Below are 26750 nucleotides of genomic sequence, written 5' to 3'. Positions count from 1 at the left end.
TTATAAAAGTATTAAAACAGAGACAGGTGTTCAGATATCTTAGTTAATAGGGGTTAAATTGAAGGAAGACAAGGGGGTAAGTAAGGGAGAGAGGCAATGACCCTGGTGGCCTCTCCACGAGATCTGCTGGAGACTTTGTTATAAAGAGAGCTTGCACGTTAGGCGCTGTACCTGGCAGATCTTGTCTGCTAGCTATGATGCCCACTGCCCTTTCTTGGGTCCAGGCTGTCATCATCTCTCTCCCAGGCAACTCTGGATGGACCCGTAACAGACCTGCCAGTGTCTACTCTGGCCTTTTCAAAAGTCTCTATCCCCCAAATGCAAATTGGACCACATGTGGGATGTGATAAAATGCACTACATTTAAGAGTTTGTAGCTAAAACTCAAATTTGGGGGGGTGATCTTTTGTTAGAAACCAGTTATTTTGAAGATCTGAATATCAAAAAATATCTTTTAAAAGGCGACTATTTTAATCTTATATTTTTACTGTGATTCAGAAAAAAGGAAACTATATTTTTCAAGGCTTACTATATCAAAAAAAAAACAAACCCTACAACATTAGACTAAAGAAATCATTATGGCATTCCTCAGAAAAAATTCTGACTGTGATATTTCTGCATGGAAACTGCATACATATATTTGTGTGTTGTGTTTTAAGTGGGCATAAAATTGCCAGCTAACCTTCCTCAGAAAGAAACGTCTTCATTTTTATATTCTGTCTGTCTCAAGTTTTCTTCATTCTGTTTTTTTGGTCAAGAACCCAACATCTGGGTAGTGGTTGAGTTCAGCTTCCTTTAAAAGGGAATAGAGGGTCTTTTTATGAGAAGGTACTCATAAAATCACCTCTGGCTCAGTTTAGAGCTGGAAGGTAGATCTGCTAGAAGGCTGGGGAGTAAGAAGGCTTAGGCAGAAATTAGGATGTCCTCAACTTTGCTTTCACTTACCTCCTTCGCTCCAGATGAAAAGAAATAACTTTATTATGTTTAGGAATAAAATTTGAAGTTGAGAAAAGAAATACAACTGCTTCATGTGAGTCCATTGAATCCTAAGAGAACTGAGACTAAGGTGATAACAACCATTTAAAAGAATTCTCACTCAAACAATAAGAGGGCCAAATAACTTTTAGATTTCTTTGTTTGAGTAAAAGGTACAACCTGCTTATACGTTCCGGTTCATATCACATCTGAGCTTAAATAGAGTTGGATTTCAGTTTCACTGCGTATTAAAAAAAATTACCTGGCTCAAACATAGGTAACAGGAGACAAAGACATGCACACAAGGATTCACCCAAGGATTCCTGAATATAAAGTGTCTAGAAGGTGAAGGCTCCAAAATGAGCAGATGCTGCTTGATTCTGCCGAGCTATAGACTTGCTGATCAGAGAAGGAAAAACAGCAGGAGTATTTTGCAAAGCTAGGAGTGTTGTTCAGCAAATGCGCTTCTGGTGCTATGTGGAGGAAATACAAATGAAACGGCATTTTTAACATGACCATGAGCTGTTGCTTCAAAACGTCAAAGAAATTTGAGTTGTCAACATCCTGAGTTGTCAGGAGGATCACGGAAGGCATCAGCTGTTTTGCGGCTGCAAACCCAACACAGTTCCATGGTGAGAAATTAAGTTGAAAGTAATCAAGAGACAGCTGTGGGGGCACCTGGGTGGCTCAGTGGGTTAAAGCCTCTGCCTTCAGTTCGGGTCATGATCCCAGGGTCCTGGGATCGAGCCCCGCATTGGGCTCTCTGTTCCGCGGGGAGCCTGTTTCCTCCCCTCTCTCTCTCTGCCTGCCTCTCTGCCTACTTGTGATCTCTCTCTGTCAAATAAATAAAATCTTTAAAAAAGAAAAAAAAAAGAGAGACAGCTGTGTACAGTTGCAGATCACTGTAACATGTGTATGGCTTCACACACCTGATGCAGGTGCCTCCACTGTAACTCAAACGTCAAGAAGCAGAATGAGGTTTTGGTCATGTGCCAGGATGGCTAGGAGCATGGGGAGCTCAGTACGAATAGTGAAAGCTGTTCGTGCCTGTCCCTCACTTAGAACCTCAGCTCCGCAGGGCAGAGACTGTTGCTCTACCGACCCATCATAAGTGCTCAAATGACAGGCATCGGCATGACTGTGTGAAAGTCATTTTTACACATCTAGGGATAAACAGGAAAATTCTTACCAAATAAGATTATGGAGTACAAAAATTGTACATAGTTTCAAGGAGGCTTTAGGGAGATCGCTAGAAAAAAGTATTTAAATAGGTCATTAATGGAGAGCTAGGGCTACACAGGGAGGCTTCTGGAACCTTTGGGTTAAATTGCATGATTATAAACCATTTTTCCCATCATGCTGTGCATTACGTCTCCAGGACTATTCCTTTTATAATCCTTTTATAAAGGAGTTTGTACCTTTTCACCACTGTCACCCACTCTGCTCCCACTACATATCCCACCTCGGGCAATCTTGAATCTGTTCTCTCTGGGTTCAGTTGCATGCGTGTGTGTGTGCGTGCGCATGTGTGTGTATGTGTTTTTTTTCCCATAGAGTCCACATATAAGTGAGACCATATTTGTTTTTCTCTGTCTTATTTCACTTAGTATAATGCTCTTTGGGTCCACCCATGTTGTTGCAAATGGCAGGTTTTCCTTCTTTTTTATGACTGAATAATATTGCATTGTATATACATATCACATTTTCTTATCCATTTATTCATTGACAGACACTTAGATGGTTTCCCTGTCTTACCCATGATTTTAAAAAAAAAATGCTCAGGTGGCTCAGTTGGTTAAGCATCCAACTCTTGATCTCGGCTCTGATCTTGGTCTCACAGTCATGAGTTCAAGCCCCGTATGTTGGGCCCCACCCTGGGCATGGAGCCTACTTAAAAGAAAATGCTACAATGAACATGAAAGGGCAGATATTTTTTCCCAGTTGGTGTTTTCATTTCCTTTGGATAAATACTCAAAGTCGAATTGCTGGATCATAGGGTAGTTCTGTTTTTAGTATTTTAGAGAATGGCTGTATTGTTTCCATAGTGGCTGCCCCGTTTCACATTCCCACCAACCACCAAAGGTGCACTAGGGCTCCCTTTTCTCCGCATTCTTATAAACTGTGTATATGCGTATGAAGAAGTGAATGTCGATGGAAGACAGGGGAGCTCTTTCCACTGGGGATCTGCTAGCTATACTGAGTTTTTCAGATACAGGAGGTTGTCACGGCTCTTCTCTCACACTTCCTTAAAATTGCTTCCTGGGGTAACAACTAGAAATTTTATGGCATCAGAACACCTTCGCTCACATATCCTTGCCACTCGCTGCAGATTACCTCATGCGAATATACTATGACGGCCTTCAGTGTTACTCTCACCAAAACCATGGAAAGATTCAGGTAGCTGGGGCAACTGGGTGGCTCAGTTGGTTAAATGTCCAGCTCTTGATTTCAGCTCAGGTCTCTTGGTCATGAGTTCAAGCCCCAGATCGGGCTCCATGCCCAGCATTTATTTATTTATTAATAAATTAACAAATAAGATTCAGATAGCTGTGACAAAAGTTAAATTTAGGTAATGCCCCAAAATTATGGATTTACTTTAGGGATACAAGCTGGAGGAAAAATTAATTTCTTGTATGAGATCAAAAAGCCAATCTTATACCTCTGTGTGTTTCCAGGAAGCCTTGGATCTTTCCACTGAGCCACGCCACCTTTTTTGGAAGCATTAAATGAGCGTCTGTAAAGCATACAGGACAGAGCTTAACCTCCAGAGTATAATTTTATTAAAGTACTCTGAAAAGGGCATTATATGGTATTTTATTCTCCTTTTCTAAAAGAGCATATGTTTAGGAAAATTGGTCCAACTGTCCATTTTATTTAATCTTCTCTCTATTATTAGGGGAAAAACAGTGTTCATATTTGTATTGTCATATAGATCATAATTGCTTCTGCCCTCTTTTTTTTTTTTTTGAAGATTTAATTTATTTTAGAGAGAGCAAGACAGTGCAGTGGGGGAGGGGCAGAGGGATAGGGAGAGAGAGAATCCACCAGCAGACTCACTGCTGAGCGTGGAGCCCGATGCAGAGCTCAGTCCCATAATCCTGAGATCATGACTGAGCTGAAACCAAGAGTTGGGTGCTTAACTGAGAGTGCCACCTGGGGAACCCCTGCTTCTGCCCTTCTAATATGAATATCCTAAGCTTAAGATACCAGTTTGTTTCTTGGAATAACAAAAAATGGGTCTATCTCATGGAATAAACTAGGGTGTCAGTGAACAATTATTACCTCATTTTTTTTGCAATATGGGCTCATTTTGGTCTTTTTTGTTTGTGTCTTTCACCTGTTGGTATCTGACTTTTGCATTTTTCCTGCTCAGTTGAATCAGATGAAATGGCTCGCTCACTTCTGGAAACAGAAGTGTGTGTGTGTGATTCGTCTTCTCTCTAGATTCTTACTGGCCTGGTGTGTGGTAGCATCTGCCGAGTTCGTGGAGAGGAGGGTGTATGTTTCTGTCAGTCTGCTGCACCTGTGTGTCTGCCCTTAGGAAGAAAGTAGGGGAACATGAGGACTTGAGATTGCTTTTAACTTTTTAAACCTTCTCATCTGGCCCTTCTTTTTCATTCATTTTGCCCTTTATGAAGTAAGGGTTCCTAGCAGGTGAGAAGTCACTGTTATAGTGGGTCCCAGTAAGAGTCTGACGTCCCTCTCCTTTTGTTGTAGTCTTGTCGCTATTTGGCCCTTGGCTTTTTCTGGTCATTCTCCGCTCCAGTGCATGTGCCACACCGCTGCTCCAGCATTCTCCAAAGCAATGTCTCTCAGTGCTTCCCTGGGCTCTGTACTAGCTGATTCCTGGAGCTTGGCGTAGGAGGCCCTTGGCCTCTGCTCCAGCTTCCTCAGCAGCACCAGATGTCCCCCACTTTCCTCCTCCACGCTGGCCTCCACAACTGCTCGCTGTCAGAAAATGCCATCCCTTCTTACATACTGCCTTCCCTTCATAAGCTCTCATCCCCTGTAACTCTCACAGTCCTTCTCATTCCATCCTTTGAGACTCAGTTCGGGTATCACCCCCTCTGCAGGCTTCCCAGGGTCCCAGGTGAACCCGTGCTCCAGGCCCCACGGCACTTTTTTCAGGCCCATGCTTGAACATTTGGGGCCCTGGCCCTCTATCGTCTCCCTCCCATGCTTTTCCATGAGGCTGTCTGGGACAGGGCCTGTTTCCTTTTCCTTTTTACAATCTCACCATCAGTGTAATGTTTAGTACACTGAGGGCCCCAGAGTTTTTAATAGATAGGTGAGTCAGTGGGCGTCTGACTTGAGATCCCCTAATAGCGTATCTACTTGTCGTTCCCTGTAAGATTTGTATGACTTCACCTTTTCACCACATCAGCCATGCTGACCTTCACCAGACTTACTCCTAGGGCAGGTGGTAATATTCTTATTTTAGAAATTGTAGAAGAGACTCAAGAGTTTAAGTTACTTGGTGGAGGCTGAGAGCCGAATAGGGATCCATAGCACAGCTCAGTCTGCTGTAGGATTTTCTCAGATGTAGGAAGCATCGTGATGACTCTCATATCTATGGAGTCTTTAATTCATGGTCCACAAAACACAAACAGCAAGTGAAATGTGGTTTTGGGCCACATTTTTGTAATGGTAATAAAACTGTAGAAACATCTTAAAGGCTCAACAATAGAGGCCTCAACAATAGGAGGATTTGATGAATTTGATTACATCAGTATGGCAGACTATTTTTTTTTTTCTTTTTAAAGATTTTATTTATTTATTTGACAGAGATCACAAGTAGACAGAGAGGCAGGCAGAGAGAGAGAGGGAAGCAGGCTCCCCGCTGAGCAGAGAGCCTGATGTAGGACTCGATCCCAGGACCCTGAGATCACAACCCGAGCCAAAGGCAGTGGCTTAACCCACTGAGCCACACAGGCGCCCCAGTATGGCAGACTATTAAGTGATTCTTCTAAGTTATAATCATGGTGCTTAATCTGACAAGTGAATAGTAGAATAGAAGGTAGGCTCTACTTGATGATTTTAACTGTAAGATAGGAGGTAGGATAGAATACATAAATAGAGTTGTGTTAGGCTTGTGAAAAGTGAAAGTTTTTATTTTTTAATTTTTTTACAGTGCTATTTTGGTTCTAAACCACTGAGCTTTGAGGTGTGTTTCTGTGGTTTATTTGGGCATAATTCAAAGAATATTTGAAACTGGCATTGTCTCAGAATCTAGCCTAGAGTCTCACTGTTGCAATAGGCTTGTCTCCGAGATTTACAAGGACTTAAGTTACTGTTATTAGGATCATTGTAAAATAATGTTTATTGCTAAAAATGAAATGGTAAGTCAAACTGGGAAACCCAGAGAAGTTTTGAAGTGAGAGGAAAGCCCATGACACACAGTCTCACCAATTAAAGGGGTATGTGTGTCCTAACATGGTATCATATTACCAAATTATCTAAAAGTGAGATTGTGGTTACAGACAATTACAGTGTAATCATTGGATAAGGTGAGGGGGGGGACCAGAGGACTGAAAACTTAGAGGTAAGACCCAAGACCACGGTCATCCTTGGCAACGAGAACCAGGACCACTGTTTTATGATCTGCTCTCAGTGTGCTTTCTGAGTGTGCATGCCTGTGATAAGGGTTCCCCTTCCCCACCACAGTCTAGTGTTGCTGGATGGTGTGAAGGAGAGCTTCTCTCTGGGTGTGCATTGTGGTACATAATGCGCTTCAGACCAGGAGTTCCTAGCCTTTTCAGATGGACACAGCCCTCACTTTTGGAGTGGTGATGTCAGGCCCTTGTGCCTGCCTGGGACAGGTGTCGGGCAAGTGTTGCTTGGAGCCCCATGCCTGCCAGGCTGGGGGAGGGTGCCCTGGGGTGCTTTCCTGCTTCTCGCCTCCAAGGTGCTGAGCCCTGTTAATTAAGTGTGGCAATCTGAAAGGGAATCTGAAAGAGAATCTAAAATCACCATGGGGAGGGGACCAAGAGAAAGTCTTTTCAATCACAACTCCACAAAAAAGAAGGGGGCACATTTCTCACTAAGTTGCAAGAGTCTGATCTAGGATTTGGAGATGGAAGATAGAGAACCAGGAAATGTAACCTCTCTAGCGGCCCTGTTTTCTTGATGGGCTTCTGTAATTAGTTAAATGGAAGAAACAGATTTTCTGAATGTGATAGCTGAGAATGCCTACAAATCTGTGTGTCATCAATAATGTATTTAGTACTATTTCTTTGTGTGACAAAAGTTATTTGATTTTTTTTTTTTTTTTTTTTTTTTTTTTTTTACATAATACGATACAGTGTTAGTCTCTGGAAAAGTATTACTATGTGTTAGGTAAATGCCATTACTTAATTTTTGTCTGTATACTTGCCTCTGAATATGGCTTTTATTTTGTTTTTATTTTTTGGAAATAGAATCTTTATAAGGGATGTGTGCATTTTTAAAGTTGATACTGGACATTAAGAGAAGGGCAAAAGAGTATTAATATATCAATAATGAATACAGTGCTATAGAAAATAGTACATATAGGGAGCAAGTGAGGAGCATTTGCATGAATGAAAATGGCTTTTAAAAGCAAGGGAATTGGGGAAAAAAAGCAAGGAATTTTCTTCTTTTTCATCTCATCTCAATGAGGATGATTCAAGGGGGTGGGACTGTGGGAAGTGGAGAATAGGGGCCGGTGAGTGGAAGGAAGGGGAGGGAAAGACTGGAGGGAGAAATGCCTAGATGTGTGGGGGTGGGTATCTCTTCCTTCTATTCGACAGAGCAGGGAATGCCTCCCCTCCGTCTTCTCCCTGTTGTTTCTCTAAAATCTCTGCTGTCTTGGAAGGAGCGAACAGTGTTCTTGGAGAGCAGTTACCTGGTCGATTCTTTAACTCAGTGCTTACCTTGTCTCTTTTCTGCCTCCCAGGAGAATTGGCTGGCTCCTTACGGAAAACCCCGAGAGATCCCTAGCATAATAAATACAGTATTCAGAAGTTTCTGTTTTTAAATGTGTATTTTCCTTCGCCAAGATTATAAGCTCCTCAAGAGCAGGAATCCTGTCTTAGCCAGTATTTGTTTTATTACCTAGCACAGTCTGGCCATGTAACACGTGGTGAAAAAATAACCTTCAAAGGAAAAAACTATAATTTCAGCTATTTATGAACTTAAGAGACAAGAATCTTTTTTGACTTCTTTCAAACATTCATTATGTTAGAATATTCTAGAAACTTTTGTCGGGGTATTTGAAGATGCCCAACAAATAACGCCTGTATTCCTGGCCAAGTTCTAAACTAGTGGACATGTAGTTAGGGGTGGTGCCTGGGTGGCTCAGTAAGTTAAGTGTCCAACTTTTGATCTCAGTTCAGGTCTTGATCGCAGGGTTGTGAGTTCAAGCCCCACACTGGGCTTCATGCCAGGCATGGATAATACTTAAAAATAGAAAATGAGAAGTCAGGGAACCAAAATGCCACTGTCATATTGCAGATAAGCCACATTCTTGTGTATCAGCTGAGCTCAGAGAGCAAGTTACCAACTCTCTGTTCCATTGGGTAGATCACAGCGTGGCCCGTCAGAAGGGGGTTTTGAGTCTGAAGGACAGACACTCTTCTTGAGAGTAGAGAGGAAAGAAACCAGCTCCTCTGTGAGCCCCTACCCTTCTCTGCGCTGTCCTCAGCACAGCATCATGTTCTGTTGCCCATGACAGGCATCCCCCCTCTACCTCCAAGGGGAGAGGAAGAATTTGGGGCAACAGGACAGGTGAATTTAGGGAAAGAGAATCCTTTCCTTGTAACATTCCTCAGTTTTTGTACCTGTGACCCACTGGGCTTGCCTGTTATCAAGATGGGGTTCTCCTTTCCTCTGGCAAGGAGATCAGCAGACTCCTGGCAACTGTGCTCCCACTGTCCTTGGTCTGTTCCTCCTCCCACTGGAACCAAACCCCCATTTCTTTGATCCTCCTCAAACTGTTGGGGAGCATTGCTGAGTTTGCCTCTTGAAAGCTCTGAGACAGATTAGAATAATTCACTAATAGTCCATTCCAAAGGCACACTGCAGTCAAGGTTGAAAGTTCATGTCCTCATCTGTTTCCCATTCTGAATTCTTTTCAAGTATGATATTGAATACAGCTTATCAGAGTTTTTGCAGTGGTATCAAATAACAGAATTAAGATACTCCAATTAAAAAACACCAGCCATATAAGTATGTCCCATCATAGAGATTATAGTGTAGTGAATAAGGTGAATTCTAAAACCACACCACCTGGGTAAAAATCTTGGTCACCTCTGAATGACCTTGGTCAAGTTACCTAACTTCTTTGTGTCTTAATTTATCTAAAATAAATAATAATAGAGTACTTCATAGGATTGCTGTAGCTGTTGACTAAATTCATGCTTATAAAATGCTTAGAACTAGTACCTTGAACCCTAACTAAAATTTGCATTCATCACTTAACTTAAAAAAAAAAATTTTTTTTTTTTTTTACTATAAACCTTCTCCTATTGTGATACTCTTGGAGAATTTTTAAATTCAGAGATTCAGTCCTCTGGCAAGATGTGAAAATTCAAGTCTATAGTCCCATATCAAATTATCTTGGCTTGTGAGTTAACATTAAAAGAATTTGAAGCCCTCCCCAGTTTCTTATTTTTTTGGTCTTAGCCCGAGAGGTTTTCTACGCCTGTGTGAGCTGGGGAGCCTTCAGCAGCTAGAGCCCGGGCCTGCTCTTGCTAGAACGCAGGAGTCTTCCCCAAGTTATACTGACTTAATATTAAGTCACTCCGGGCTCCTGGCTGGCTCAGTCGGTAGACCATGCAACTCTTGATCTTAGGATTGTGAGTTTGAAGCCCATGTTGGGTGTAGAGATGGCTTAAAAATTAAAAAGAAAAAAATCTCAAAATGTATCAAGTCTCTCTTGAGCCTTCCTTGAGTCTAGACTCTTAAGATACACAGGAATATCAGATATCAACCTTCCATCCACCAGATTTGGAAAACATGCCTCCCATCCCAGCCCTCAAGGGACTAATTCTAAGCAGAATGATTCCCAACACTTCTTTTTGCCAAAAAGAGGGATGGAGGATGGAGAGCATCACCTTAGTTTTGGCTTCAGTTTATGCCAGTTGTTTTGATTCTAAGACTTTTGTATTTAAACTCAGTGAGGAGAGATTGCCCATCAGGAGGCTGCCTTGGGACCTCAGGGGCTTGGGGAAGTGCCACTTGCACAGACCACTCCTCTCAGGAGGGAGCCCCAGAGGCACTCTGGTCTTTCCTCAGAGTGAGCACTTGGCAGTGGTGGCAGCCTGGTGACAGGTGTGTCTTTGTTCTCCTTCCTGCAAGAAGCCCTTGTTTCTGGAACCTCTGTGCTGAAAGGTGGGGACACCCTGTTGAGGACGGAGGGCTGCAGTGGCTGGGCAGGGGCACTAGGATCTGTGAGCACACTGGTTTCCACAGCTTCTTACAGTAGACTCACTTAGGCTTCTGGAACCTACTTCTTCTTTTTTTTTTTTTTTTTTCTAACAAGCCAGTCATAACATGGTGGGATTCCAGCATTAACTTGTTAGTCGTGGCAGTTTTTACTTCACAATGTGAGTTTGTTTTTTTCTTTATTAACATAGAATGTATTATTTGTTTCAGGGGTTCAGGTCTGTGATTCTTCAGTCTTACACAGTTCACAGCTCTCACCATAGCACATCCTCCCCAGCGTTCATCACCCTGGAACCTACTTCTTAGAGAAGGCTTTTCCCTTTCAGCCCCACCTGTTTCCAATGGAGCATTGTTCTCACCTGATTCCTGGAGGGGAGCTGCTACTGACATTTAGGAAGCTTGGGGCCTGGTGGGGATAGTGTGTTGGCCGTGAGCCACTCACAGTCTCCCCCAGGTTGTGAGCTTGCCCCTCTTTCTCTGCCATTTGGGGCTATTCCTGCAGAATGTGCTTGGCTTCTGGCCCCTCTTCCTCTCAGGAAGGCTCAGTTGAGTTTCCAGCTATTTAACCATCTTCGTTGGTCTTTTTCTTTCTTGAACATCTGTAAGGCTGCTACTGTTTTCTGGAATTGGCTAAGTCCTTTTTTTTCCTTGTTTTTTTTTTTTTTATCTGTATTATTATATATATATATATACACATATACATGTACATGTGTGAATATACATATATATGTATATACACACACACACACACATATATATATATTTTCCCCTCTAGATGTTTCTTTAGATATTTTCTTGTGAGTTCTCCTAAAGGAAGAGAGATGAAAATCAATGAGTTCTGGGTCTGCTAAAAGCATCTGCTGTTCAAACAAATCTTCTCTTCCCTGTGTTGGAGAGTCTTCCTCCGAAGATGCTCCTATCATACCAACATCTAAATCAAGCCTGGGGGTCAGTCTGTCTCCAAAGTCTTGCCTGGCTCCCCTTGAATGGGTTTCCTCTTCTTGCTATGCCTTCTCTTAGACTGAGTCCTACTTCTATGAACTTCACAAACACATTCCCCCAGGGCATGGGCCGTAGCTGTGTCTCCACCTTGTATTCTCTGAGCATTCTGCTCTGAACCTCCTGTCCCCTGTACCCCTGAACCTCTCCAGGTCTTATGTAGTCGTCCTGGGTATAGCTGTCTCAGTCCTCAGCTGTTCTTACTGTGGATTCTGCACCTGGCTTTACAAGTGCCTTTCTCCATACCTCCTGTAATAGAAGCCTGGTTCCTTCAGGGGGAGCAGTTCCTATCTGCTAAGGTCTTGCTTTTCTTCTTTTATTACATTTTTTATTTTTTAATTTTTACTTTTTATTATTAGTATTTTTTAGAATTTTATTTTTAAAGATTTATGTATTTGAGAGAGAGAGAGAGAGCAAAAGTGAGAGCAAGCGCAAGCAGGGTGAAGGGCAGAGGGAGAAGCAGGCTCCCCACTGAGAAGGGAGCCTGATGTGGGACTCGATCCTGAGACCCCGGGATCATGACCCAAGCCGAAGGCAGATGCTTAACCAACTGAGCCACCCAGGCACCCTATTCCATTTTTTAAATGCTCCAGTGAGCACAAAGATCTCTCTCCCTCACTTCAGTTAGCTACCAGGCTATGTCCATCTCTCTGTATTCTGTTGAGCTGGACTTTTGAGGCCTCGTTTTCTCAGTCATGTTCTGTCTAATTGTTCTCTAAGCGGTTTGTCTTTCTCTTAAGGGGAGCTCTCTCTCCCGCCTTCTTCCTCCATCTGCCTTTTTTGTTCATCTTGCTCTGATAGGAAAACTAAATCATGTGTCCCTAAGCTTCCAGCACTTCTCTGATGTCCAGAGTGAACCGGATTGTTCTAACCTTAGTGGTTGCTTTCTTTGTGCATGCAGTTAATTCTGTCAAATTGCTTGTCTGCCTCAACCCAGGATGAGAGCATCTCTTCTATCTGATTAGCTTATTGCTTCTTTATTTATAAAATCTGCCATCTGTCTGTGTATCTGTCATTTTGGATCTTGAGCATCTAAAACAGTGGTTAGCATTTAGATGATTAATAAATCTGGAGCCAGTGTGATGGGGAGGAACTTCTGAGTCTGTAGACTGGCCCACATGAATTTAAATGAGAATTTGAACTCTTTCATAGTTCCAACTCTTAGCCACGAAGATAATGCATAAAAAAGGAACAGAATTTGGAGCAGCCTGTCTGTACTGTCTGCCTGGAGTTGGACCCAATGTTTCTTCAAGATCTGGCAATAAAAGCAGATGGTCCAGCTCTGGGAGCTCTCTTTATTGTGAGAGGAGTCCTCACTAGGACATCTTTTCCTTTCCTTTTTCCTTCTCCCCTTCCCTTTCCCTTTCTAGTGGTGAAGTATATGCTCCGTAAACTACCATTTTAAGTGTACAGTTGAGTGGGATGATGAAGTACATTCACACTGTCATGCGATCATCACCATCATCCATTCTAGAACTTTCTCATCTTCCCCAACTGAAGCACACCCACTACATAGCAACACTCCATTAACCTCTCTTCTCAGTCCCCCCCAGGATCATTAGTCTGCTTTCTGTCTCTATGAATTTGACTATTCTAGGCCCCCTCATGTAAGTGGAATCACAGAATATTTGTCCTTTTGTGTCTGGCCTATTTCACTCTGTTATAATGTTTTCAGGGTCCATCCATGTTCTAGTATATGTGTCAGATCTTCCTTCTCTTTTAAGACTGGGTAACATGCCATTGTATGGATACACCATGTTTTGTTTAGTCATTCATTCATGGATGGATTTTGGGTTGTTTCAACTTCTGACTACTGTATGTAATGCAGCTATGGATTTGGGTGTACAAATATCTGTTTGAGTTCCTCCTATCACTTTTGGGCATATACCTAGAAATAGAATTACTGGATCACTCAACAATTCCATGTTTGATTTTTTTGAGGAACCACTATACTGTTTCCCACTGCGTCATCCTTTCTTCCATAGCCATGGCTGATTTTTGCCATGGCTACTCCTATTTAGGTAAAAACTACACCCACATTGCTCAAGGTCTAGCTTCCACCGTCTGCATCATGAAAGCCCGAACTTCTGCGGAACCTGGGCCCAGGGTCAAGGCCTGAGCCAGGCCTTCAGGACCTGCTTGCCATTTGCTCAAGGCCCACAGCATCCAATTGTATAAAAATAGCTGCTTGCCTTTGGATCAAGTCAACATATGCCACATGACCTACCAAGGTGAAAATCCCGCAAAGCTCTCCTGAAACTGCCAACCCAGCGTATAACAGCGAAAAGCCAGCTCCCCAAGTGCAAAAGCTGGAGTATTGCACCATACAGGCCGCTGCACTTGGTCCAATGACAAGTCTCAGTATCTAAATGCTAACTTGCTTTCCACATTGCTTTTTGCTAACTTGGTTTCACAGTTTCTGGCGCATTTCAGGAGGGTGGAAGCTTGTGGGCAACACCTGGCTCTTCCCTTTTCTTGGGTTCTAAACCAAATGTGAAATAAGACAAAAAGAACTTGAAGTGTTTTAGAAACAACAACAACAACAACAACAACCCTCTTCTCTTAGAAGCCAAAAGAGTGTGGAAGAGGAGTTTCCCCCTCTTACAACCTTGATGTGGGAAAAACCACTTCCCAGAAACATTTAAGTTATTTTCTGTAAAGTTTTACTCATTTAATGCATTAATTGTGAATGACCAAGTGAAAACAACAACACTCCCTTTGGAAGGTCTACCGTGTGCTCTGTGTGTTTCCTGTGGGTCTCATTTAGGGCTCATAACATGGCTGTGACCTCACTAACTCTGTTTTATTGAAGAGGAAACTGAGTCTTAGGCAGGGTAGAGGATGCCCCTAAGGTTTTTTGTTTGTTTAAGATTTTATTTATTTATTTGACAGAGAGAGATCACAAGTTGGCAGAGAGGCAGGCAGAGAGTGGGGGGGAAGCAGGCTCCCTGCTGAGCAGAGAGCCTGATGCGGGGCTCGATCCTAGGACCCTGAGATCATGACCTGAGCCGAAGGCAGAGGTTTAACCCACTGAGCCATGCAGGTGCCCCACCCCTAAGGTTTTGTGGCCGGGGTTTCATCTCCAACTGAGTTAACAGCAAAGCCTTTTCTGGAAAAGATGTGGATAAGAGAAAATGCAGCACATGTGCTTTCATCCCTCTTCCCTTAAAACAAAAATGAATTTCAGCCATTTCCTAGGTTTTTACAGATATTTTAGCAAGGGGTCTGGCAGGGTAGGTGAATTTTGTTTCAGTGGTTAAATATCTGAGGATTAGCAGGGCAGTGGTTAAGGGGAGGGCTGAAGCCCAGTTGCTAGAGAGGAGAGAAAGCAACCCTACAGTGCTGACTAATAACTCCACTGAGGCCAGCTGTTGTTACAGGAAACACTAAATCAGGAGTTGGGTTACAGAGCGTGGCTGTTGTGTGGAAGGGACCCAAGAAAAGGCCTGTTTTATGCAAACTCACTTGCTGTATAGATTGTGTTGTACCTAGCACTATAGATGGGGCCACTGTCTGGAATGGTCACGTGGCTTATACAGAATCTGGGTTCCTGCTAATAGACATTTACCTGGAAAAGAACCTTTAAAATTTAGCATTAAAAATTGTAGAAGGGGAGAAAAGTGAGAACTAATATTGGAATTTATCTATAATTCTTTTATGTATTCCTCAAATATTCCTTAAATGCAAGGTTTCTGTGTGTGGTCATTACTGTGAACGCCCTGATTTCAAGGCTCTTGATCACTCTGTCCGGATCAGTGTATTATAGATTCTCATATATTTTTGCTATGATATTGGTTTATTCTTGTTAGTAGAAGTCATCTAAGAGGGCTGGATTTGAAGTCTATCATTTCCTTTCCTCTTTACTTGTACACGATACCCCCAGATCACACTCTGCCCAGCCCTGCTGCCCTAAGACCAGTTTCTTAGCTGGAAGAGAACTAGGTGATTTCTTCTCTCTCAGATCCAGTCAGCTAGAGTCATAACACAAAACCATGGGAATATAAGCCATGACAAAAGGGAGTTTTTAACCCTGCCATTTTCTGGACTGTTGCATTTTCTCCTGGTAGGGTTTTCTAATACCTGTTTCCATGGCGAAGAACTTTCCAACTTTTAAATTTAGGAGAAGTATACTTGGTCTGTTCTGATTTACTTAGAAAAAAAGTACTGACCTGTATTAAAGACCTGCCCCACCCCCCCCTGGTTTCCACTAGCTAACCTTAGGACCTTTGATAAGTCATTTAACCCCGCCAAACCACACCCCCCCCCAGCTTCTACAAGGGAATAATACCATGTACTGTACAAAACAACCAAGAAATTATTCTATTTTTTGGCTGTGAAATTTATGAGCTAATTTGTTAAAGTGATTTTGGAGGGTTTGAAAAGTAAAGAAGTAGGTTTCTCTTTTCCTTTTATAATCTTCCCAGGCCCACTCTTGAATAAGGGGATGTCCCACCGTCTTAACACATGTGCTCAGCTGGGGTCCTTTCAGAGAGAATTTAATCCGTGTGTGTGTGTGTGTGTGTGTGTGTGTGTGTGTGTCCCAGGTGGCTCATGTTTTGATTATAGTTTACTTTCTTAAGTCAGGATTACATTAGTTTTGTTCTTTTGATGAAGACATGAGCCTTTAAATTGCTCTTTGAGAAAAATTGGCCTGCTTCAAGGACAGTTTGGAGGTGTTGGGACTCCCCCTTGTGGGACTCTGAAATGTTCTACAACAAATGAAACAATACGGGAGTTTATTTTTGTTGTCCTTCCAACTAAGAGAGGAATCTTACTTAAAATGGTGAATAAGAAATTCATCCAGAAACTTACCAAGAATGACCAAATACTGGGCTTTATATTACATCAGATCACTCTGCAAATTGGATTGTTTCATTGTGTTCAAAAATCCTAATTCTGAACTTAAAATTTTTCAACATTTGAAGAAATACTTTAGGTAAGAGAATTACCTTGTGAGGTTAAGGCTTATAGTTAAATTGCTGTAAGTTTTCAAAAAACACAACTGTTGGGGCGCCTGGGTGGCTCAGTGGGTTAAGCCTCTGCCTTCGGCTCAGGTCATGATCTCAGGGTCCTGGGATCGAGTCCCACATCGGGCTCTCTGCTCAGCAGGGAGCCTGCTTCCCTCTCTCTCTCTGCCTGCCTCTCTGTCTGCTTGTGATCTCTGTCTGTCAGATAAATAAATAAAATCTTTAAAAAAAAAAACACAACTGTTATAAATGCATATGTTGAAAATGTGTTGATACAGGTTTTTCTTTAAACTTTTTTTGTGGAGGGGAGTTTTAGGTCAGAAGTACATGTCAAGAGACAGGTTTTGGTATATTCTTTTATTTTGTAGCCATTGTTTATTATTTTTCATTTCTTGCCTATTTCAAGCTTACCTTTTTCAAGCAAGCATCTGTGGCTGTGTGCCCACTTCTCTTTATTCACTAACTGCATATTGAATTTAGGGGTAGGCTCTCTGGTAAAAGCATCAAACAAGGTGCTTGCAACCTTCTGGGGAAGACAGACCTGGGCAGGTTGTCGGGGGAAAGGTGCTGTGGGTGTAAGTAATGGGCAATTACCCCAGCTACGGTGTCAGGGAGAACCTTGGCGAAGGGGATGTTTCAGCTAGACATGAAGGTTTAGCTCGGTAGAGGAAGGCTGGATTTGGGGATGTGAGTTCACAGCAGAAGGATAAATTCAGAGGTTGAAGGCAAACAGCAGAAAGTAGACTAGTGAGGCGGGAGCATAAATAAGGTGGTGAAGACTGGGGAGGTGCCTGAGTTTTGAGGCTGCAGTAAAGGATTTGGTCTTTGATGGGCTTTGAGCAGATAGTGGTGTCACCTGATTTGCATATTTGTAAACTCACTCTTGATGCAATGTGGAGACAGGAATGGAGAGGACAGAGGTAGACACAGGGAGAACACTAGCCCACCTGTCTCCTCCCTCCCTGCCCTCCCTTCCACGAGGACAAGTGTCCCTAAACTTTTTCTGTAAAGGCCTAGAGAGAGTAAATTTTGGCTTTGCAGGCCATGTGATTTTTGTTGCAAGTAGTCATCTCTGCAGTTGTAGCATGAAAGCAGCCATAGGCGATCCACAAAAGAATGAACATAGCTGGCTTCCAATAAAGCTTTATTTACAAACACAGGCAGTAGGCTGGATTTGGCCCATGGGCATAGTTTGCCGACCCTTGATCTCCAGAGTGTTAGGAATGAAGAGAAGTGAATGGATTCAAGGGTACTGAGAAGGTGGGGTCAGTATAACTTGGTTATGGGTTTGTTTGAGAAGGGTAAGTGAGGAGGTAGAGCGAAGTTGGTGTTCAGGTTTCTGTCATAAATAACTCTATGAATAATGGTGCCAGGACAACACTGTGCACAGCAAGGTAGCTGTCTTGGCGAGTGTGAGCGTTGAGGAGGAGTGGACATGGGTATGCGGAGAGGGCTGAGCTGGAGAGAGAAGTGCAGACAGCTTCTGTGTCTCTTCCCTGGGGGGAGAGAGTGAAGAGGGTGAAAGACAGAATCCAGAACAACTCTAACATCTTGAGAGGAGAGAGGGAAAAGCCTCAAATAGGAAGGAGAAGAACCAAGAGATGTGGATAATGAGGTTAAATTAGCAGAGGAGTTGGGCAAAATGAAAATTGTCCATTGGATTGGTGTGTGAGCAGGTCTTTTATAACTGGCTAAAGCAGTTTCAGAAGTGGTGGGCTTTTTTCTTTTTATGTCTTTGATGGTGGGACTCGTTTACAGAAAGACAAATTCAGAAATCTAGTTCTTAAGATTTTAGGTTCCATTTACAAATGGTATTGTTCTGTTTAAGTCTAGCAGATACTAGCAATTACTTTCTAAAAGAACTTCTGGTTAATATTTGGTCCCGCTTATAAGCTTGGTTAAACTTCTTAAATATCTTCACTGCATTTTAAAATGCATCATATTTGACTCCAGTTTGGCTACTTTAATCGCTGAATGACAATTGCAGTTGTTAAAAATGTGTTTTTTAACATAATAAACTTAAATAATGCTTAATAAATCTGACAAGTCAAACACCACTGTGGTTCTTCTACTTGATACTGAATCTTCCTGGAGTGAGTAAATGCTTACCGACAATTAAGTCAGCCACGGATTTGGAGAATGCCTCTTACTGTACTGAGATTTCCTGGTGTCCTGACTGTGGCTGCCAAGCCGAGTGCCTTTTTAAATTTTATAATCACTATGCCAGACACATCAGACCTAGCAAAGCAGGAACTCTTGCAGCCGTTTGGATATACATGCCTCACTACCTGACTGCCCGTGCCTTCACTGTCTGCAGCCCCCTCCCACCCACCCACAGGGCTGTATTCCTGGATTGGGGTTTGCATTTCCTCCTCTTAAAGATACATCAGTTATCATCCCAAGCAGCTGTTACAATCTCTGAGCTTGATGAAATTCTGCATTCTTTTCCTTTGCTTTGGTCTCTTCCATCCGTAGCTCTTTCACATATTAAAAAGGATGATGATGGCCAGTGGAATGTTAGACCCCTCTGGGGGTCTTGTTAGCACTTGTAACGTCATTCCACTAATGGAAGGCAGGCGTAAGAACAGTAATTGGCTGGTACTGGGTGAACCTACTTTGAAATGAAAGACTCCTATGTTGAAACAGAATGTTCAAAAGTATATGAAATGCCAAACTACAGTGTTCCTGTGTATATTTAGAACATATTTATCTCCTTACTGCCATAATAGGAATTTTCATGTTGCCCAAGGGAGAGCTTATGATTTCCTTTAGAATGTAAGCTCAAGTGACAGATTTTTATGTCTTATTCATGTTCATTTCCAGCTACTAGAATAATACCCATCATTTACTAGATACTCAAATATTTATTAAATGAATCAATGAATTTCCTGAATAAATGATAGATTGCTTACTGTGAATATGAGATTGAACTTTTTTGCCTCTTTTAAGTTTTTAACCACCTTCTTCTTTTAGGCGGAAACCACTAATACTAGCCTCTTGCAAGTGCAACTGGAATGCAGTTTACATAATAAAGTGTGTCAACAATTAAAGGTAAAATAAAAAATTCAGTGTTTTTATCTTTCCTTTCCTAATTTTTGGTTTGGAAACCAAAAAGAAAATGACACATTCTCTTTTCAGAAATACACATGTCCTTACCATAGTGTTTTTCTTTTTCTAAAATTTGAAATCACAAAGCTTTGGATGATTTTTTTTTTTTGAGTTCTTCCTTTTTTTTTTTTCCATCCCTCCAATATCAGAGTTGTTATATGGAATCTGATGATGTTCTACGGCTACAAATGAGCATAATTGTCACCATGGAAAACTTCTCAAAAGAATTTGAAGAAAACACACAAGATTTGTTAGATCATCTTTCTATTATTTATGTAGCTACAGATAAATCTGAGACCTCAGGTAAGGTGGAGTCTTTTAAAATTTTATTATGATACATTTTGATTAGCCTGCATCATCATTTACCTGAAGATTGTATCATTGCAGTGCAAAACAAAGAGCCTTTGCTTTCACTCTTAAGAGGTTGAAACAATAACTGATCCTCAACCTGCAGGTGCTAGTAAGGCTATATTATTTTGGAGTACATTAAGTGGCAACCGGGAATCATTCTGAATTTCCTTGGGAATAACTTTTTTCGGCATTCTGGAGATCATGAACAAGTTAAACAGGCAAAACAATCTAATATAAATATTCACAGAGTATTTTAAGTCTCACGTCTCACGTTCCATTGTTACTGATTTGCAGAAGCTCAGTTAAATCACGCCGTTTCATTCTTTTAATAGTTGATTGGGTGCTGGTTGCTCCTAGATGCCTGACAAGTTAGGATAGTGTGAATTTTAGTGTTCATTTCTGTGAATTTTGTCTTGGAAAATGTGTGTCCTGTGTGCCAGAAGTTGCCTAGTTCATCACTTTAAATTTCTAAGAATTTTGTTAGGCAACACATATTATATGGTCCTTGACATTTATATTACCCATTGGTTAGCAAGGCTGTGCTGGTATGTATGTATATATATGTACTTGTCTGTATATATATATACATACACACATGCACACACATATAAACACATACCATATATATATTTGGAGAAAGAATTGGTAGCAAAGCGTGCTTTTATTTGGGAGTCTTAATTGTCGGTCAAGCCTCATTACTTTCCATTCCTCAGAATTGGTTATAGTAGTAATGGTTCAGCAGGAAAGCTGCCCTGTCCTTGGGTTCATAGTTTTGGTGATTCTCAGAATGGCCAGGTGGACAACAATGGAGAGAAGACCCCTGTCCCATGGGAGCACTTTTGATGAAGGTGAAAAGGAAGACTGTGCTTTGAGATCTGAGGGTTTTGCTTTTCCTCAAATGTGACCATCTAAATAAGGAAATGAGGGGCTAAGCAACAGAAGGATATAGCTTTTTTAAAGCTGTCCAATTAGTTAGTCTCATCTACAGGAGTAATAGTATGACCTAATTTCTCCACTGGCAGTTCATCATTTAGGGATCCTGTATTGGTAAGTCAGTCTTTTTGTGTAGATCTTTTTCTCTTGTGACTTATTTATAAGGATACCCAACAGAAAATAGCTCCCAGTTTCAATTGTAGTGTTGAAAAGCGAGTCCTATTTTGTATAGAAATGTGTAATATGGTATTTGAACTGCTATATTAAGGTGCGAGAATGAGTTGCCTCTTTGTTTTAATCTTGTCTCTCTGATTCTTTTGGACAGATGATTCGGCAGTAAATATGTATATACTACATTCAGGAAACAGCCTTATTTGGATACAGGTAATTGTAAATGCTTACAAAGAGTGAACTTTAAACTGAGAAGTGTGTGTTTAATTGCAGAATGTGAGAATTTTTCAGGAACAGATACAGGAACACTTGTTTCAATTCTCCTTTGTTTTAATTTACACCCATTTTCCCTTGCTGGACCCCATATTAGGATGAAGGTTGTCAGCACCCTCTTCATACTCTTATAGACATATATGCTGAGCAGTTGCTCGTACGCCAGTCTGAGCTACTTAGCTCTTTGAACAGATTTGATTCAAATTGGATAAATACCCAGCTGAGAATAGTAACTTGGATTTTTTTTTTCCTGTAGGATGTACATCATTTCTCACAGAGAGATGCTCTGTCCCTGCAGTTTGAACCAGTCCTCCTACCTACTTCTACGACCAACTTTACAAAAATCGCCTCTTTCACTTGCAAAGGTACAGTTTTTAAGAATATCAGAGATTGTCTTTCTTATTTTCATTATCCAGTTATGATCATTCTTTCCGGGAAATGACTTAGAGCTACAGAGTAATAAGCGAGGTTTTCAGAAAGTGAATGGGTTTGATTAAAATACTGCAGCCTTCAGAGGTCTAAGAGAGAGAATGACGGAAAAAATGATTGTGGATTCAACTTTTATTCTGCCACACGTGTAAGATTTTGCATTTAAAGGTTAACTGAGTTGGTGATTTGAGAGAACAGGATGTGCATGTGTTTGGTGGAGGGCTGCTTTCACAGATCAAGAGTTCTGCTGCCCTCGTTGTATTTCTTGGTGTAGAACGCAATACAGATCTAGTGAGCATAAACCCAGTCCTTGCTTTGGGTTCTTATTTATTTATGGCAGAATTCTGTAAAGAGATGCAGATGGTTTTAAGCATATGAAAACATGCCCTGCTTCACTTATATTTCAAGAACTGTTAATTAAAGCAGCAAGTGAAATATAATTTATTACTTAGATCAATAAAGATAAAAACATTGTCAGTATTCTGTGTTGGTAAGTGATTAGTGGAAAAAACAGATATTTTTAACAAGAGTAAAAACCAACACAGGCTTTTCTGGAGGGAAAATTGACAATCTGTGAACTTTTAAAATGCACATAGATGCTCTTTGATCCTTCTCCATCAAGGAACCATCTACAGATACACTCATGTACGTATGCACAGCTGTACCTGCAGAAATGGGCACTGCCAGGGAAGCAAAGCAGTGTCACCATCCATCGGTAGGGGGCTGGTGAAATTGTCATGCATCTCCAGGAGGGTGTGCTCTGCAGCTTTTAGGAGACACACGTGCAAGCATTGTGTGCGCACTGGGTGTTGTTTAAAGGGTGTCTGTGTACTTGTGTGTGCGCAGAACACTGGGTGAATGCATAAGAACCTGCTAGCAGTTCTGCTAGCTAACAACTGCTAGCAGTTGTTTACAATGATTGGGGACTCAGGGGTGAACGGTAGACTCTACTTTCATATTTTTGTTAGTGTATGAATACTTTTTGGAGCCATGTATGTAACTTAAGAAAAGAAAAAAAAAAAAGACTGGGGGATCCGGGGTGGCTCAGTCGGGTAAGCATCTGCTTTCAACTCAGGTCAAGCCCTAAGTTGGGCTCCCTGCTCAGCACGGAGTCTGCCTATCCCTCTCTGTCTGCTCCTCTCCCACCTTGTGCTTGATCTCTCTCTCTCTCTCTCTTGTCTCTTTCAAATAAAGGACTTGAGTATTATAAGAATTCTGTACCAGTGCCTTACTATTACAGCCTAGCTCATGGAAAGCTTAAATGTTGTTTTGATAATTCACAGTGTTTTGGACTTCATTCCTACTTTCACTGTGAAGCTCCTTCTTGCTATTTTGGTTGTCTTGCTTTCTTGCTCATGTCACCACATGCTTCTCTTCACCCCACCCAGCGGAGCGTCATTTCTCACTTTTGTCATCCCTGGCAGAACTACTTTCCTATATTTAAGGTGAATGCAGATCTTTGTAAAGAGAAGCCACAGTGTTCACTCTCTCTCTCTCCCTCTTTCTCTCTCTCTTTTTTCCCCCAAAAGAAGAAATGAGAGGTTGGTTTAAAAAAGGGTTGGATGTGGGGGGAGGGTGGAAAACACCATGTTCCAGACAATTGGCAACAAGCCAGTGGAGAAAAAGGAGTGTTAAGAAAGGATTTTACCACTGATATCTGATGCACGGTTTTAATGGAGGCTGAAAAGTGGAGTAATTAGGAAGTTATAAATAAAACATAGATATTGGTTTCGTTCAGGGTAAGGAAAGAAAAGAGGGTTACACTTCACATTTATTTCTTTGTGTCTCAAAACAGCTACGTCATGTGACAATGGAGTTAAAGAAGACATGAAGAAAATAAAAAAGACTTCAACACTAAAAGCATGTCTGTCCTCTCCTGTGGTTCAAGGGTAGGGTGATTCCACTTTCCCTCAAATCATGTGTTCATTTGTTTGCTTTCATCTCACAGGAATTTGAAAATGTAACTCATAAGATGTGTATGATTCTCTCTCTCGGGACTTGCCTTCCATGCATTAACCCTGCTAACAAGCAGTCGGGGGGCTGGCTGCAGAATGGGAGAGAGGAAACGAATGGTTCAGTTTGCGGCACAGGTCCTGGGCCAGGGAGCCAGGTGTGGGAAGAGGAAGAGGATGTGCCTTTGGGTCCTGGCTTTGCCCTGGTGGCCTCCATGAGCTGGTCTGGTCCTGGCCTGCTCCCTTATCCTCTGGCCTTCAATGCTCCCCTTGTGGGCATGAAGGTTGAAGAAGGCCATCTTGAAGCTCATTTCCTAGCACTCCTAACCTTCATTCTCTGACATTTTATGATGCTCTTCTTTCTGCACTTAGAGGCACGGTGAATGCTGATGGCTGTCTCACACTCCGGGCTGATGGCATGCATGTCCTGTGTTCACAGGTATTTTAGAATGGACTCCTTTGCAACCCAGTTTCACATAGAGGCTCACGAGAACACCTCGGGAGTTTGGTCAATGTGGTACCTCAACCATTTTGACCGCAGTGTTGTATTAAAGGATGTGTTTGTTTCCAAGGAGACCAAGCATGTTGTAAAGGTATGAATGGTATTTTTATCCAGGTTTTATCCTATCTGAAGCTTTGTATAAGGTCAGATGCTGTGGAATTAATATTTATAAAAGACCATTTTACTTCTGATTTTTAAAGCAGGTATTTTTCTTTTAATGTTTTCAGAGTTACTTCTGGGATCTCCTTTATTTTATTAAACTGTTGTTCAAGATATATTCTGAAATGATATTCGCTCTTAGCATTGTTCAAAAAGATTACAATGTATAGCTTATACTAAAAAGATTATATTTATTAAAAGTAAGCCTAATTAATGACAAAGTAAACTTTTTCAAAATACCACACATGAAAATTTCAAGATCGCTTTCGTGAAATTTAAAAATAGTAGCATATAAAACATTTAAAACCTGTCATTTGTATAAAAAAAAAAATTTCAGTCTTTGACCTGGAAATAAGTAAGATTATATTTTTAAAAGTACAGAAGAACTTTAGTATCATGCTTTCTAAGGATCTTAACATAATTAGTGTTAGGAAAAGTAATTTCTCTTACTTTTTTTTCCTTTTAGATTCTGAATTTCACTGGCCCTTTATTTCTACCTCCAGGCTGTTGGAATATATTTTCTTTGAAACTTGCTGTTAAAGACATTGCCGTAAACCTATTCACCAATGTGTTTTTGACTACAAACATAGGTGCTGTTTTTGCAATACCTCTACAGATTTACTCAGCCCCAACCAAGGTATCGTTTATAACACTAGGTGTTATAACTTTCGTAATAATTACTGTCTGTGAACTTAACGGTGCTTGGGTTTTATTGGCAGAGTCAAGCTTATGTTCTCTAAGACTATCTAAGAAATTTGAAGGGTAGTACCAGGCCATTTTTAGATGGTCAGTTGTTTAGATAGGGAACTCTTTATTTGGAAAAAGTTTCTATTTTTCACAAAGTAATTTGAGGTTTTTGAATAAAATAAGATAATACAAATAGACAAATCTCATTTTCATTTGTTTCCAAAATTTGAAGAGCAAGAAATATATGCTTGTTATAGAAGGCACAGTTGAGCTTTTATTGCATATCAGCAATGAATTCAAGCAAACTAGATGGTTAAATGCTTTAGTTAGGCCTCTGGTAAGTGACTCCCAGTTGCTTGTAATCCTTTCATTTCTTTAGTGGGCCAAGCCTAAAACCTGAAAGGGTTCTCAATTTAAATGCTTTCTAAAATCTGGGCAAGCCTATTTAATTTAGATCTTATCTTAAACATGTCTCATTTTTTTCTTAATGTTTATTTATTTTCATTTGGTTACTGTTACTGCTTCTTTTTGATCCAAGCTCTTACTGTATAACGCTGGGTTCTAATTTTTCACTATGAGACATTCACGCAACCATCTTTATGATTTTTCTCACTTATTAGCATTGGTGTTTCATAGGTAGAGATACCTCATGCTTAGCTACAGGCTTAAAGGTAGGACCTTAAACTACACAAGATGTAAGGTTAATTCCATTCATCTGTATTTCGAGCAGGGGAGATTTCTTAGAAACTTCCTTTTTCCGATCAAGAGTCGCATTTTAAGAAGAGCTACTTGTGGGAGAGAGGAGGCAGGTTTCACATATATTTGGAAGTAGCAAGTCTGTGCTTTCCCAACCTGTAGGAAGTGAAACATCAGTTTAAATGTCCCAAGTGGCTTAGGAGTTACTATAGATTGTTATACTGCTTTTCAGAAGATTACAGTTTAAAAACAAAAACAAAAACAAAAAAAACCCAGAAAAACCTATCAGGAGTGTCCTGAAATTAACCTCTACTTCAGAAGGCACCTTTGTGTTTTTGGGACCCAAGGATTGACACTATGGGCATTGATGTCTGTGCAGAATCCCCTGCCGTGATCCTTCCTCTAAGAGGGAGTTCACAACTCTCGTTCAAGCAGAAGGGAAGCCAAGAATTCACTTTCTTGTTTGGCTTCCAGTTAAAGAGAAATTCGCCGAGGTGGAGGCCGTTGTCTGCTTCGCATTTGAGTGCATTAGGATTTTTATGTTTAGTGTTGTGTTTTAAGTTATTCATGTATTACTTTTCAATCTAGGAAGGGAGTCTGGGTTTTGAAGTGATAGCACATTGTGGCATGCATTATTTCATGGGAAAATCAAAAACAGGTAAGTATTTTGCCCTTAGGCTTTCTGTAGAAATCTAGTTTGGGGCTGGGTGGGAAGTAGTGAGGAAAAACAGCATTCGTAGATGGAATAATCAATACTATAAACATAATTGTATCATATTTTATTCTTAAAGAGCATGATCATTCATGGAATGACTTGAAATTTTTAAGAATCCTCTAAAAAATCCCCCAAGGTACTTGGGTAAATGATGTCCCCTTTAAGAGCTTGGATTTTTTGTTTAAGGGATTTTTTCCCCATTCACATAATTTGATGGTCACAGCAACCTTGTGTCTAGGGAAAAATGGAAGGTTCTGGTTCTTTTATAAAAGGGCTGACTATAAGTTAGTAAAAATAACCTGTTGGAATTGCGTTTGAAAACTTTAGTTATAGGAGCCTAAACATCTCACGGGCAGTGCTAGTTGTGGTGTGGGACTGAAATGCACAGTGTTGATATAGAAGCTCTTTCTAAGCCTTTTCCTGCCTTCTGGT

At 41.1% G+C, this 26750-nt stretch overlaps 1 protein-coding gene across 2 annotated transcripts in view; it reads left to right on the top strand.

Annotated features, from left to right (window-relative positions):
• TMEM131L (transmembrane 131 like) overlaps positions 1 to 26750 on the top strand; it is a 157485-nt gene that overhangs the window by 89808 nt on the left and 40927 nt on the right. For both annotated transcript variants that reach the window (XM_047717860.1, XM_047717859.1), the window contains 8 exons: positions 19316 to 19393; positions 19600 to 19753; positions 21060 to 21118; positions 21435 to 21543; positions 23403 to 23496; positions 23999 to 24152; positions 24687 to 24857; positions 26192 to 26261. In XM_047717860.1, coding sequence (XP_047573816.1) covers positions 19316 to 19393; positions 19600 to 19753; positions 21060 to 21118; positions 21435 to 21543; positions 23403 to 23496; positions 23999 to 24152; positions 24687 to 24857; positions 26192 to 26261 — 889 coding nt within the window. The remainder of the gene's footprint in view (positions 1 to 19315; positions 19394 to 19599; positions 19754 to 21059; positions 21119 to 21434; positions 21544 to 23402; positions 23497 to 23998; positions 24153 to 24686; positions 24858 to 26191; positions 26262 to 26750) is intronic.

The sequence above is a fragment of the Lutra lutra genome, chromosome 2, assembly GCF_902655055.1.
Source record: "Lutra lutra chromosome 2, mLutLut1.2, whole genome shotgun sequence".
In the NCBI taxonomy this organism is placed as follows: domain Eukaryota; kingdom Metazoa; phylum Chordata; class Mammalia; order Carnivora; family Mustelidae; genus Lutra; species Lutra lutra.
Note: the sequence above shows the minus strand (reverse complement) of the source record. Positions and strands in the feature narration are given on the sequence as shown.